Raw genomic sequence first — 16,811 nt, forward strand, 5'->3', positions numbered from 1 at the left:
GACTTTATCTTAGACAGGAGAGACAGAAATATTGTTCGAAAAAAAAAACTGATGTTCTAATAATTCCTGAATATGGTGTTAGAAAAGTTTTTGGTAAATTATTACCTAATAATTCATTGGGAAATTATTTGGTAGGACTACGAAACACTACTTTAACAAACTTGATCAGTTATTGCCCTCGAAATCCTTGAAGGTGACAACTTGCAATTAAATGAAGTAATTGTTTTATAAGGATAAACGAGAGGAAAAAGGATTACACTAATCAATCAATTTGAAATTTGGAAATTTGGTCAATTTGAAACATGATTTAAAAAAGTAGTACCGACCTTAACACACTTACATGCATGAAATAACTTTTTTAAAGGTACAATATTGAAACACACAGAACATTATTGAAATGAAAACAAACAGTGCTTAATTAACAATTATACGTGTAAGTCTTTCCTTAGTCTTAGGAATAAAAATTTTGATTTGAACTTATAATCGGATAGAATTAGATACCACAACCACAAAATATATTAAAATAAAATGAAATGCAACTACCAATGAGAATGTAAAGCAACTACATATGAGGTCTGACTAGTTATTAAGATAATAATAGATTGTTAATGAGTTAGTCATATTATTATATTAAACATATCGTGTGTATTATATATGGTACTTACAATGAGTTGGATTTGATGAACGACTTTCATTGTGATTTTGACTAAGAATTAATTTTCTATATTTCGATGCACTTATTACACAAAACTATGTAGGAATTTATATAACCTGAATAAGATCTAACAACACTTAATTAATTAATCAATTATTTAATTCTTAAACAATCATTTACATAATTAAGCTATGCAAAATCTTAATAATGCCACCACAAAAACTATTATAGAAGAACTCAATGCAGAAGCTGAGTCAGGTGCGGCGTCTGTGTTGAGCAGTACAACTCGGTCCGCCACTTCCGGGTACACAGGACTTCTCTTTTGAATATATTCTTCAGTACATGTTATTGCATCGTAATTAAGTTCTACACTAGGCAAGTCAGCCAGCATTGAAAATCCGTTGCCACCACTTGCCAGTGTAGACGGCATTATTATTTTGTAATTAGTTGTATCATTAATGGCGAAAAATTCAGGAATGGAACAATCCCAGCAGCGTACGACAGCACTTAATAATCTTGATCCACGTCCTTGCTCTAAGTCATACACCACTCTTATGCCGGAGAATTGAAGGAAACTGTCTTTGGGATTATTAAGGCTATATTCATCAACACTATGTTCGAGGACTTGTTTCAGCACAACACCGCTCATTGTAATTACTACTAAATTTGATGACTCTACTATCGTATTAAATAAATCTTGTTTACTAACTGTGATGGGACGAACTAATGGTCTTATATTACCAGTTAAACTGCCTCCAGTTATAATTGCCACAGGGGCATCAGTCCATCTTTCACTTTGATGTCTGGTTGCATAATAGTAAACTATGGAATCTGCAACTAAGTTACCGAAGTTGCATTCCTCAATTTTACAGGAACTACCATCTAGATAAACAACAGTACTACCAATTGATGCCGATGCAGACACATCTCTTTTGTACCTTTGAATAATGCCGGATATTTCAGCGTTCTGATTAACCGTCTCATCAAGCAGTATCGAATCTACCTCATAATCAGCTATATCTCCGTTGGCATTAAATATAGCGCGTATTTTTCCAAGGTGTTTGTTATATGCGTATGATTGCACTACAGGTACGCGTTTTGAAGACTTTTGGACTACAACGGTTTCTTCTATTGTAGTTTCTTCAGCGGATGATCCATTGGTAAAGAAAACGTTGTTATGACCATTAATAACTAAATCAATGCCATCGACTTCAGTTGCTATTTCGATAGCCTTTGTTAGGTCAGCATGACCCAGAGCAATCACAATTTTAACACCATCAGCCTTAAGTTTTGCTACCTCTTCATTAACAGCTAATACTTCATCGATATACTCAATGTTGTCTGAATTTGATGCTGGAGTGAGATAACCAACAATACCGACTTTAACTCCATAAATATCTTTCACAACAGACTTCTGTATGATTCGTTTTCCTTGCTTAGAATTAATAATGACATTACTAGCCAGAATTGTCGTCTCCAAATTCTGTAGAAGTGGCGACAGTTCGTTATTACTTTTTTCGATTTCATTGTTTCCGAGGGACTGAAAAGATAATATAAAAATTGTGTTAGTACTTGGTGTTAGTCTTAAGGCATATTATAGGGCATGAACGTGATTTGTTTGAAAGGTTGTTTGATTCAATCCGGAACTTGTAATATGGGGTCTCTATCTTTCTTGAATAAATAAAACGTACCTTGCTAACAGGTTCCTGATGAGTTCGAAATAAAAGTTTGATAAATCTTGTTCTTGACAAAAGTTGAATTTGTGGAATAAATATTATAATTGACTAGCGATTCTACCGGAAATAAAAAAGGGGAAACAAATGCGCCATAAAATTTGTGAGGTTATTTGAACCACTCTTTTCATATCGTGTAATATGTGAACCACTAGCCAGGTATCGTGGAAGTACCTTGGTTAGAACAATTTCCTTCAGCTTAATCAAACAACCGCTTAAAAAAGCTTATGCCTTTTTAGAACATAACAAAAAAAATGTTAATAGGTATGCGTGCTTTTTCAAACAGTAACCAAGGTTTGCATCACATAAGTAATGCTTTTGTACATTGAAATATTATTTCATTGTACAAAATTATTTTCTATAATACTATTCTTATAAAAATACTCGAATAATTTCATTTGGCTTACGTATTCTTGGTTTCGGTTTGTGTAAAATAGTTATTTTAAACCTAAAAATAAAGTTAAAAAGTAATATACAGCAGTTAGTCTAAGATTGTTTTATTTTATGATTAAATTAGCACATAAGACAGTAAGCGGCAAAGCACAAAAACAACATTTAACATAATATTAAGTGGTGCAATCTCTTCTCATTGTTAGGTTCATTTGTTACCACAGTGAATACAATAGGTTAATATAAGTAGGTTAATATAAATTCTAGGTGTTCCATTTCATTTTTAGTAGGTATAACGTGCTTATATCTTGGTAACGAAACTTACTTGTATTCGGAAATATTTGCATAGAAGTCTTCTCTTAGTACCTACATATAGTGGTACAGAATAGATAATAGTAGTTTGCAAATTTTCCCTCCAACATTGCTAACGAGATAAGAAGGTAAAGTTGAAGGTCACAAATGCGTGACGTTGCTGGCACCATTTAAAAAACCGCACTGGCCGTTGCTAGCCTGTCTGTTAGTAGACACAATTTATTTATTTTTTTCTTTTATATCGCGACACGTCTTTGTCGGTAGTAGCCACGGCTACTTACTACTACTATTGGGAACTAATCACGGCTAGAAGCGCTCACCAGACAAAACAGAGTATTCTTCTCATTATCTTCTCTTAATGATCACGAAACATGAGTTGAATTAAAAACCTCCTTTTGAAAGTGAGTTTGTTTGATTGTCAGTTTCATTCACACAGTAAGTATCGCATGTATAATATTAAATATAGTTTATGCAAACATTATTATCAGCCTATATACGTTCCATAGCTGGCCACATGATTTCTTTCTTAGAGAATAGTGGGAATAAGGTTTTACAGCATAAATCCTAATGCAGGTTGTTAGATTTCAAGGATTACTAACAACGGCTTAACGTGCTCTCAGAGACATCCTAATTTCAGGTTGGCACTCAAAAAATCTTTGTCCAACCCTATAAATGAACCCTTTACCTCGTGATTGGAATTGAACATTATGAAATTTAAGCTTAGTTTTGTATAAGTACTCCGCGAAAAGCAGAAGAATCTGTGCATGCATCCGAGATATACATGTCCTTTCACTTCTGTACTAAGTGTTATTTAATCCTAAAACACCTTCGTACTTGAACGAAAAATTTGATTTTGTAGGATTGCCTGCTGATTTAAGATCATGTCGTATGTTGACAATTCACATGCCTTTTCTCAAGACGAAGTTCTATAAACTCTCGTTTACAGTGCAAGCTATTGAATTGTGGAATGCGCTCCCACTAAATAAACGTGAGGCAAAATCGCTTGAAACATTTAAAAACGCTGTGAAAGCATATTATCTTGCACAATAATGACGACGTTTATTATACCTTGATTATGTTTATTTTTATTATCTATATGTTCATAAGTATTTATGTATGATTGAGTATATATTAGTTTATTATTTTATATTTATTTATTATATTTTTCTTATTTGTGCAATTTTGTTTGTGTATTTGTATTTAGCTATTTGAATTTACGTTTATAATAATTTTACACCACATGTCCGGTCTCTCTCATCTTGTCCTAATCCAAAGGTTGCCTGGCAGAGATCGCTACTAAGTGATAAGGCCGCCTTTTGTATTCTACTTCTGTCTTTGTATTTCTATTGTTTTTTTTTTTTCCTAACTTCATTGTGGTGTACAAATAAAGAGTTAAATAAAAATAAAAAATAAGTAGTTTAATTTATAATTTCTTCAATCCTTATACTCCACACCAAACTATATGTAGATATCACTTATTTATACAACAATACTCTAACTTACCGTTAAAACAGTTGTTATTTCATCGCTTAAATAGAAAACGCTCATAACGCCATAAAGTCTCCTTTGTCCCGAGATCGAACTTGGTCCCCGGGTAAGCTGAGGTATTAATCGCTAGGCTATCACCGATACAGTTCATTTGTTACAGGCAGGGCTTGTATTTAAAATAAATAATACGCTTTATTATATCCACCAAAAAAACGTTCATATAATCCCTCGGATTACGTGAACAACCGATATATGTTTGTACCTACATATATTATAACCATATAACAAAGAACTCGCAATATGTTCACGGTGTCATTTTCCCACTATGTAACTGTATGACGCACCATGTATTGATTTTCCCGAGTACATAACGCTCGCACACTGGATGTAAAGAGTAATCTGTATATACATTCAAAAATCTGGACTGTCTGTCCATAACTTATTAATATTCTCTCATGTATAAAGTTTTGGTATAGCAGGGACGTACCTATTTTCGTTTGCTTAAAAGAACCTAAGTAAGTAGAATTATGTCCGATTTTAAGTTTTCCACTTTTATAAGTGTAACCAAATTACGAAATAATGCTGACAGATGGATGGATGTATATTTCATAAGAAATCACCCTGTAAAAATATTAAATAAAAGAAGCAAACAAACAAACGAATTTAATTTTTCCATTCAAACGAATTCAAAACATTGTAAGTGTTTATTTATGACAACCCTATTGAAGATAAAAGACCGACACGCGCATAGTACCTACGCTATGCGACGCGTTCCTAATAAAGTGGCAGGGTCACATGATTTTAAGTTTGCATGTGATGTTAGGGCTGTATCTGAATTCTTTCAGTAAAAACTATCTAACTACTCAAAAACTATTCGGTTTCCGGTTTCACAGATAAACACAGAGACAGTACATAATGTACCTCAATGTACCTAATAAAGCTTTTAAAGAAAATTATTTATTAAATTTTCATTTACACGTTGTATACTTATTTGACATTCTATCGCAACCCGTAATATTCGGTTTAAATCCAATTCATTCTTCCTTGAGACGACTAAATCAAAAGGCAGACTCAAGAGTAAAGAGAGCGGCAGAGAATCACGAGTAAAGTTCCTTGTGAACGCATAACACTGAACAGCCCTTCATTTACCTAGCCTATTAGCTTCGACCCAGCTTTGTAACGTTTCATTTTCCTATCCTCCTTAAAATTAGCTCGGCTTTGGATACGAAAATTAAACGATGCCTATTACGGGTAAAGCAATTATTTTCTGTCTTATTGATTGTTAGCTGTTCTCCGCGGTTTTGCCATAGTTAGTGCGTACAAACAAAATGTCACATATCCTCTTTATAACATTAAGAATACATATATAATATAAGCTAACCGTCTTTTTCATAGACATAAACTCGCTCCGTCAGCAAAGGGGTGATCTCGCGATATTTTACATAGTTTTCTAAACTATAAAGACACAGATAACAAACAAAAAACAAAGAGATACACTAACGCACTTATAGTAAGTACTCTTTAGTTTGTATGTAGAGTAGTTATAAATAACGATAAGAAGAAGAAGAAAATGTCTTTATTGCACATACAAATATAAAACCAGGTTAACAAAAAAAAACGATAATATACATATGCACAAAGGCGGCCTTATCGCTTGAAGCGATCTCATCCAGACAACCTTTAAGATAAGAGTTTTAAAAGAGTTAAAAAAATCCCTTTTGGTAATCTCAGTCGACGCAGTAGAGTTCGCTCGCTAGTTTTAACTCGAGCGGTGTGCTGTCAGCGATAGAAAATTTTGCTGCCATGAAAATAGCCAACCCGTTTGTTGATTGACTTACCTACCTACCCGCTTTGAGCTCAGGCGCTTAATTAATTCAGAATTTTAGAGCACCATGTTGTGTCGAGCGTATTCTACATTCTTTTGTTTATTGTTAAACGTCATCGTCAACCCATTACCTATTACCGGCCCAACACAGGGCGTGCGGTGATAGCCTAGTGCTTACGGCTTCGGCTCCTTATCGCGGGGATCGAGTCCGATCACGCGTCTCAAGCTTTTCGGAGTTACGTGCGTTTCTAAATTTAGAATTTCAGCAATACTTCATGCATGACAGGTCATGCACAGAACGAGACGACAGATTTTTATTCTTCTTGTATTTATGTTTTCAATTTATATTATATTTATTCCTGAATTGTGTGCAATAAAGAATTAATCTATCTATCTATCTATCTATTTTTTGCCCAGTGTCCGCCAACCTGAGGCGTAGGTCATGTGCCTGCAATTACACCAGCAAAAACAGACAGGAACAAAGCAATGCTGCTTTGCAACAGAAATAGGCCAGGCAGTTGGTAGTATTTTTTTTTTATAAAATTGATATAGTTTTAAATACAGTAAGGATCTCGTGATCCGTTGATCATCCAAAGGGCTAGACCATCGAGTCAATAGCTTTGCCAAAATTTAATAAAAATTGAAATATACACTACATGCATATTTAGCAGTGGCGTGCAGTGGGTTTTTTACCAGGGTATGCATACAGCTGGAAAATTGCATAAAACTGCAAAAACTCCTCCCCTATAGTCGTTTAGGGGAGGATTGTATATATAAATTTTAGGGTAGGCAGTGCTTTTGTGCATATATGAAGTGCACGCCACTGCATACTAGTCTGTAGCAAGCGCAAGAAATCACGTAAAATAAAAAGGGAAACCTTGTAAACTTTTGTAGAACTCCAACAGAACTTTCTTTAAACTTTAAACTAGAACCATGATCGCATTCGTCTGAATCGCGAAGCCGTTAAACTTAGACGGCTTAAAAGTTTTTTCAAGCCTTTCATAATACCAATCCGTACGTAGACTACCTATACTATATGCTACCCACCTATTTTTCTCTTTTGGAGTACCTACTTACTTTAAACTTTATCATATTGGAAAGAGCTATTTACGTTATTTGTGGAAGAAAAAATACTCCTATATAAGGTACCATCCTACAGGTATTCGCGTAGGTATGTTTTGTTGTATGTGTCACCACGTCACAGATCTACTACAGGGCGCAGATTTGAAAAGCGTTAAGATTGCTTACGTTGGCCAAATACGGATTGGTAGACTTCACATGCCTTTGAGAACGTGATGTGAACAACACATGCAGGTTTCCTCACAATGTTTAACCGATAAAGGAAGTGATATTTAATTGCCTAAAACGCACAAAACATCGAAAAGCTAAAGGTAATCGACCTCGGTGTCCCTCCTCTTCGTAAGAGAAGCTTTTACTCTAACTACTGGGCTATCACTGAGTGTATTTCTGTAGTAGGTTTTGTTTTTTTGTCAATGTTTTTTAATATTGTAATTTTTCCAATCAATCAATCAACAATCCTCGTTCACCCACATAACCCACTTTTACTACTACCACCTACTACTACTTTATCTTGCTACTCAAAATTCAAAAGTCATTTAGTTTAAAAGTACTTATAAGTTGAACTATCAATAAAGTTAAGCTTTGTGCAACAACAGTTTGCAGTAGCCCTAACAACATCTAGCTAGCGTAGTCTTAAATCATCACAGTCTAAACTAATTGCCAGACGCAAATGACATAATTAACAGGATGGGCATGTATTGTACAAGTACAAAGCACATCGTGTTATAGACACGTACTTACAGCTATTGTGGTCAAGTAAAGGTCTTTCCACGTCTAACTAGCTACGTTCTCGGTTGATAATATAGCGATCCTGCTAAAGCTTAGCCTTCTATCTCATAAAGACCGTATTGGCTCGGTTAAAGTTCCGAAAAGGTGACGAATGATTTGTATGGCGTCAAAAGAGCGCTATCTCTGGTCCCTAGATGGCGCTCCTTGGACGCCATACAAATCATAGTTAACTTTTACGCGTTAGAATAGAAAAAAATCGAGCCCAGCACACTGTAGTCGTGTGTAAACTAAGGGTTCGTCCTCGCGACTATTTGCATCATCATGCTTAAGTAGCCGTATCGTCGGCGCTTTTCTTTTTCGCTACTTTGGGCAGTTTGTCGTATTTGCAACGCGAGACAGTGTTTTGCATAGTGTCAATCCAACAACTTCTGCAACATCACTACGACTAGCATAAGCGCAACGAAAATTAAGACTACGAGACGAAAATTATATCCCCCGAATTATTATTATTATATATTATTATTATAATAATTATAATTATAATTATAATTATTATTATTATATAAATTTTATGGGAAGTGCCCATACAAACAGATGTCACTGTGACGCATAACAGACCTGATATAATATACATCGACAAAAAGAATAATAAAACATTTTTAATTGATATAACAGTACCATCTGATTACAATATAGGGCCAAAAGATATTGAAAAGTTGAGTAAGTATCATTTATTGAAAACTGAAGTCAGTCGTTTGTGGAATACTATTTATTTATTTATTTTATTTTATTAACTCATTACACATAATATACATCACAGGTCTTAATTTAAAGGTGTAAGCATAAACTCAAAAGAATTTTTCCGTACACCCAGCCGTTAACAAATTTTTGCTTTCTAATAGATTAATATATTAACATTCACAATTAATGCTACAAAATCGTTACTTATTCACATTACCATTTAGAATGTGGGTAGGTAGACAATGATAAATGTAAAACGACTAAAACGACTGTTATTCCAATCGTAGTAGGTGCAACAGGTTGCTAAGAGTATTACAAAATATATAGATAAGTTAGACTCGAACATTGACATCAGCATTCTTCAAAAACAAGCAGCCATACATACATCAATCATTCTCAGCAAAGTCCTAGGTGACACTGTATTTGTACACAATACTCAACCAGACCAGCGCGTACAAAACACACAACAACCATCAAATACTCAAATGTCTTCAAGGATACCAGGCTCCTCAAACATTACTTACACACAAAAAGCGCGGCAGTCACCAAGCGGAATAAATAGATCTTACCCAAATCATACACAGACTCATCACAATAGACGACGAGGGAAACGCAGAGGGAGGAGAAGAAGTACAGAACACCATAATATAGATACATAGAAGGGGGTGTAGATATCCTTTTTCCTGTGAGTTGCGGGACGGGATATTTATAACAGCCGACATAGGAAGTCGAGAAAGTGAAAATCACCGAATAATAATATTATTATTATAATAATTATAATTATTTCACTGACAAGGGCTAAAATTGACTTGTATTATAAAAAATAATGTATTATATATAAATTTATTTATATTTCCACTCTAATGATTACTGCGCAGTTGCTTGAAGAGGGATAAAACTATTGTAAAAGGAAACGTCTTGCTGTTGTCACACCACTGAATCGCTGTCAAATGTCACCGTTGGCGACCTTCGCAGGTACAGTAGGTACAGTACCTTTAGTATACCTGCCAAATGACTGGAGTAGAGGTGGCAGTGATTTTCCTTAGCTATGGTTTGGGTGAGTATGAAAGCTTTGCCAGATATTAGGGCTCCAAGAAATTGCGAAAAAGGTCTACATAAAAACGCCACCTCTGGGGCTTCTCAACCTCGATTTAAAGCATATTATCTTGCACTATAATGACGACATTTATTATACCTTGATTATGTTTATTTTTATTATCTATATGTTCATATATGTATGATTGAGTATATATTAGTTTATTATTTTATATTTATTTATTATATTTTTCTTATTTGTGCAATTTTGTTTATGTATTTGTATTTAGCTATTTGAATGTACGTTTATAATAATTTTACACCACCTGTCCGCTCTCTCTCATCTTGTCCTAATCCAAAGGTTGCCTGGCAGAGATCGCTACTTAGCGATAAGGCCGCCTTTTGTATTCTACTTCTGTCTTTGTATTTCTTTTGTTTTTTTATTTTCCTAACTTCATTGTGGTGTACAAATAAAGAGTTAAATAATAATAATAATAATAATAAAGTGACGTTGTTTTGAGTAAGAACCTATAGACTGCAGGAGATACATCGATTGCGATATAATATAACTGGTATTAACTGACATAGGCACTTAAAACTAGTATATTAGGACCTAACACTTAAATAGGTATTTATAACAAAAAAACAACCTGGCTGAGTTCACGGTGAGGTTCTATTAGTGGATCATAAATTTTCATTCAACAGCAATGGTAATAAAATATTATACACGTTTCAAGGACTTTAGATAAAATAGGCCGTTATAAAACATGTTTGAGAGGAAAGTTCTGGCTAAACCTTTATATAAGTAGGTAGATATATAGAATTGGCATTGTCCGATGATGCATCAAGTGTCAAAGGAGACATGACAAACAAGATGGAATAATCACAGATTGCGTCCATTGCAAGGCGCTCGCAAGATTGGTCGTAATTGGGCGCTTTGACATTAGCCGATAGCGACACCGATTCGACACCTAAATACGGATCCGATATCGGTGACTGCCAAATTTCTGACTAACGATCAATTTAGTCCAAATTCTTAAGAGTGCCAAATGTGAGGTTTTCTATCTAAGTTTACTTATTAGAACGCGTGAGAGTTAATTACGATTTGTATGGTATCGATGGAGCGCCATCTAGATCATAATACTGGAAAACTATACTGTCCCTAGATGGCCCTCTTTAACTTTAACTAGCCGCCAATCCGCACAAGGCCACCGTGGTGGACTACGGCCTTAACCCTTCTCATTGTTGGATGAGACCCGTGCTTTGTAGTGGGCCAGTAATAAGTTTATATGATGATTGAAAACTTAAGGTTTAGAAATTGACAAAATAAATCTATATTCACGAGTTCATAATATACGGCTATGATCACAAATTTATGAGATTTTAGCTACACAGAATATCGCCATACCTATTGCTTGGCGGTATACCAAAGTAATGGGTCTACTAAGGTAGGTAGTTAGGTAGACATTTGAATTGTCAGACGATGCATCAAGTTTCAAACGAGACGTGACCAACAAGATGGACTAATTACAGTCTGCGTATTACAAGCAGATCACAAGATAGGTTGTAAGTAGGGCTGCCAACCATTTACTCTATTTTCATATGGAGAGTAGAAGTAATGCGAATAGTCTTTTATGCGTGATAAGTCGGAAAAGTTTCCATGAGCAGGAAGCAGCAAATCATAACATAAAAACCCACTAAAATAGCGCTAGTTTGTACCTATATTGAGGTTAAGTGTTTATTAATTCTTACTATTTAATATTATGTTTTATTGTGTTATTACAATATACTAGCTGACCCGTGCAACTTCGTCCGCACCAACTCGGTTATTACCGGAAAACACGAATAAAATGACATTTTCTAAAAATGCATCCTAGCTAGATCGATTTATCGCCCCCGAAATTCCCTGTATACTAAATTTCATGAAAATCGTTGGAGCCGATTCCGATATACTAATTATATATATTTATACAAGAATTGCTCGTTTATAGATATAAGATATTGTGGAGTATCTCTACGTGATCAACTCAGAAATGTGGAGAAACGTAGAAGAACCGGAGTTACCGAAATAGCTCAACGAGTCGCGAAAATGAAGTGGCAATGGGTGGGGCACATAGTTCGGAGAAGGTATGGACGTTGGGGTCCCAAGGTGCTGAAATGGCAGTCCCGCACTGATATGCAGCGTTGGTAGACCCCGATGAGGTGGACGGACGACATTAGGCGCTTCGCAGGTAACCGCTGGATTCAAGCGGCACAGAACCGTGGAATTTGGAACTCCCTACAAAAGACCTATGTCCAGCAGTGGACGTCTATCGGTTTATGTGATGATCATGATTGTGTTATTTCCAAGTGACGGATCAGTCAGGTCAGGAATTCTTTCAGCGGCTGGAATCTAATTCTAAAATTAAACGGATTGTATCATAAGCGATATTTCATAAGCGGTGTTAGCCTACAGCTAAAGCTAGCATCTCTCTCTGGAGGAGAGAGTTCGATCCGTGAGGAAACCTACATGCCACAGTTTCCATTATGTTATCAGAGGCATGTAAAGAAACCAATCCGCACTTGTTAGCGTGGTGGACTACGGCCTAAGCTCTTGTCAGGCTGAGAGGCGACCCTTTCCCTGCAGGACTGTCATAATAGAGATGATTATATGCTCCGCTTAGTAGCTGAGTATACTAAAAAGAAACAACAGCGTCGTAAGACGGTGCATGTATCCAATGAGACGTGACTAACAATGCATATAATTACAGATTGCGTATTACGAGGAGCTCGCAAAATAAATGTATTGGAATTAGGGTTGTCAAAAATTTATTTTAATTTACGACTAGTTTGGTCACACTACATTCTACAACGCCGTTTTTATTATTATTCTTGCAGGGAAAATTACACAGCACATATCCCTGCAAAAATAATACATCAATTTTTATGATACTATTTTGAATAACTAAATTATTAAATACAGTTGCTTGTAAAATATTTATATAAACCTTCTCCTCTAAAATTTGTGTTGTGTCGCTTGCACTAAGTTTGAGTTAATGGTCCGATATATTAGAACATGTATGCAATGTTGATCGGTTAAGTAGTTTAGGCGTAAAAGCGTTACAAACAAACACTCACACTCGCATTTATAATATTCAGCGAAGTTTAGCGAAGCTAGGTATACCAAACAGAACTCTTAGCACGACTCTCGCAATCAATCCTTGGAATGTCATAGTTCGCAATTCTACAGAGCTCGCAAGATAGGTCGTCACTAGGGCTGCTCGCTATCAAACTTTGAAATGTCAGAGTTGAATGTGTTCAGAAATCTAAAGCTAGAGCACTGGGCCGAACCTTTGTACAATGAAAATCTGTGGTACAGAATTTGAGCCTCCAATGGTCAATTTTATTATGTTTACTTCGATACGCGACAGCGAATACGTTAATTAGCAAGTTTTGAGACTTTTAAACAAAAAGAGCTTTAGCTTGTTAAAATAAGTTCTATTTTCCTCCGTCATTCGATACTCGAACACGAATCCACTATTGCGAGCGTACGTATCTCTTACTAAGGGTCAGACATCGGTCGGTATCAAGTATCAATAAAGACGTGACCATTCGGAATATCTAATCACAGAATGTATATCACAAAGCGTTGGTATCTAGGGTTGACACTTTCTACTTATTTATTTGATAAGCATTAATAGTATTTATATAAAAGTACATGAGCGGACAATCACGTAGGGGGGCTATTTGATGTTAACTGATAACCCAGGGTCTCGTGATCTGCAGCAGAAAGTGCTCACCACGAGACCAGCGAGGCAGCTAGTTTAGTTATATCAATCAACCAACTCGCGTCTACATACTCTTTGCCCTCACAATTTACCTCTACACGAGTTGGACACCATTAGCATTGAGGTGGTCACTTAAACATCTTTTCACTTGCTGGGTTTAAGTTCACATGAGGGCTCGCCATTGAGCACCGCACATCCTAACTCGGAAGTCATACGCAAATAAAAAAAAAATTACGCGACTGAAACTAGACAGTACTTTAATTTTTTTTTTAATTTTTATTTTAATCTGTCAAATAAATACGATTGTCTAACACAATAATTACTCAACACAACGGTGGACACCAAGGAGTATACCATTAGCATTGAGGTGGTCACCTAAACATTTTTTCACTTGCTGGTTTTAAGTTCATACAAGGGCTCGCCATTGAGTCCCACACACCCTAACTCGGAAGGTATACGTAAATAAAAAAAAAATACGCGGATGAAGCTTCCCACTAGACCGTACTTATTTTATCTGTCAAATAAATACGATTGTCTCACACAATAATTATAATCATGCAATAGATTGTATATCTTGCGGAAACACTGATCGGTACTTAGTATCACTTTTGGTATAAACTAGGACAACACAGGCTAACATAGCAAACGCATATGTTCTTAACGTCATATGTAACAATATTGGTAACGACATAACATATATCACCCCATAGTAAATTGTCTCATATCGCGTCTCTACCATGAATAGTACCTTAACCATTAGTTTTAAAGCCTTAACATATGGATCTTCAATACCATTCTGTTATATTTTAACTAATTTAACATTTTTAAGTTATCATAACCCTACAGGTTTTCCACAATATGTGTAACTCTTTAGTACCTTGTAGTCGAACTTTTTGTGACAGTTCTCGTCTGAAGATAAAGGTCGCCACTTTGTACGACGTGATCCTTGCATGCCCTGCGAAGTGTTGCTAACTTTATAAGCGATGCATCATCAAATTTACGCCGTAACGTTTCAAATTTAGTTTTTAATTATCAATGTTAGCTACGGGATATGAGACAGTTAACAGCGATATGTGGGTATGCATATAACTCACTGGCCGTACTTATTCAGTACGTTACGGAACTTTTTAATGGCGCCACATGGAGACAAAAGGTCTCGTCGGACAAAAGTCACTGCAGCGAGTTCGAGCCACGAAAGTTTAATGGCACGGGTTTATATGCAACATACCACCCTACCCCCACAACGCTTCACTTCGGGTGTAGGCAATATGTTTCTGGGAATACAAAATGAGGTTAAATTTATTATTTTAAGGTTGAATTTTACTCAATAGACGTCGCGTGGGATAGGGTGGCGTTGCCAAACTGTATACCTATTTATGTTTCCATAACATTCGTCTGTCTCAATCGGTAATAAGGTCCTTATTCGAGAGTTAGAAACCTCCATTGAATGTGTATCGGACATTTTCTGGCGGTGATACACAATTGCACGGCATTTATTTATGTAATAAAAGGAACGAAAAATTTGGGAAGAAAAAAAATATATATATACACATCTAAAATATATAAATATATGTCTAAACATCATATAATTATGAGATATATTCAATAAACAAAATTATATGAAACGAAGGGTTTATATATCACTGTTACTGTGGTACATAAGTTTAGTACTGAAGTTGTTGGGTCGCCATCTTGTTTCACAGTTCACAAACTAAGTTAAGTTTTTGGAATTTGATTAAAGAAAGTTTTGCCTTTGAGTTAAATATTCAGCATATTTTTCATATATTTTTGGTATCTAATTGAATGCCGTGCCGTGCTATGTCACCGCCAGATGTATGACACAACTGACCTCTATTATTACCACTGCTGTCACTTTGTTTTTGACTCAAATTGATTGACGTCATTTTGGCACTGTACTGTCATACGAAAGTCTCATTAATTTCAAAGACATTCGAAAGTGACATGTGGCGCTTGAAATGGCGATACAATTTAAGCTTTCATTTATATAGCCAGTACAGGGTGTTCATAATAGATATCAGTATATTACACAATAAAACGCCAAAGTGCCTAATTATTCCAAGTGAGTTTTTACTTACAACAGCGTCTGGTTGCAACGCGTTAAGGAACTCGGCGGCAACCTTCCATTTATAGACGGTGAACCAGGCAGTTCCCGTATATGTGTCACCGGCATTCAGGTATAGTACTGGGGGCCCTTCGCCAGACGCGGCAGCTTTTCTTGCCTCTTTTACTCTGAAACGTAGTATATATAATTATTAACTAACTTGATTTTTTCAGCTCTGCAACTTCCCGGGGTTTTACAAAGGCTCTGTAACCTTAGTACAAGATTTGCTCGCTCGCAGTCGAAGAGTCGCTTTTGCATTTCAAACTTTACCATCAAAGTAACATGGGCCTTATTTTACTCGTTTTATTACCGTTTCCACTAAACCTAGGAATCGCCTTAATCGGATGCCAAGTGATTTAGGTGATTTCTAGGGATTACAAAACTATTCACGAAATACGTTCGGCGCCGTCTTAAGTTGCGTCACCCATACGTCGGATCGTAATGCTTAGGGGACTCGTAAACTGACACTGGGCAGATGAAAAATAATATAAATTCGTTTTTTATTACTACATACGAAAAATATCATAATACAAACACTATACAAAATAACTATAGACAAGTTTGGTTATATGACTTGCCTAGTGAAAGAGTTTGGTGAAAAGTAAATGTATGCCTAGGAATCTTCCTTCATTAGGCGACGGCCAAGACATATTGTTGTGTGATATTTTAAAACGCACATAAACGAGGAATTGCTTGGAAAAATCTGACTCTTCCTTGACGTATTTTTTCTAAATAATGGCATGCCAAAAAATACATCTGCTCAGTTTAAGACGAGAAGACGTGGGAATACTGAAAATCGATCTCGTTTAAGGTTACAGTGCTATTTTTTATAGCAAAAAATAAAATATTCCATGTAAAACTATTCTGTCAGCTATTATATAAAATGTACACGGGATTCTTACGTTTGAATCCTTTCCTACACGGCACCCTTCGT

The 16,811-nt window shown here is 35.7% G+C and overlaps 1 protein-coding gene across 1 annotated transcript in view; it reads right to left on the reverse strand.

Moving 5' to 3' along the window:
- Positions 1 to 16,811, reverse strand: part of LOC120630815 — a 67,043-nt gene that overhangs the window by 9,439 nt on the left and 40,793 nt on the right. Inside the window, exons 3-4 of the mRNA XM_039900106.1 lie at positions 15,852 to 16,005; positions 939 to 2,195 (exon numbers count right to left, since the gene is read on the reverse strand). Of these exons, the coding sequence (XP_039756040.1) occupies positions 939 to 2,195; positions 15,852 to 16,005 (1,411 nt within the window). The remainder of the gene's footprint in view (positions 1 to 938; positions 2,196 to 15,851; positions 16,006 to 16,811) is intronic.

This window comes from Pararge aegeria, chromosome 17, assembly GCF_905163445.1.
Source record: "Pararge aegeria chromosome 17, ilParAegt1.1, whole genome shotgun sequence".
Taxonomy (NCBI): Eukaryota; Metazoa; Arthropoda; class Insecta; order Lepidoptera; family Nymphalidae; genus Pararge; species Pararge aegeria.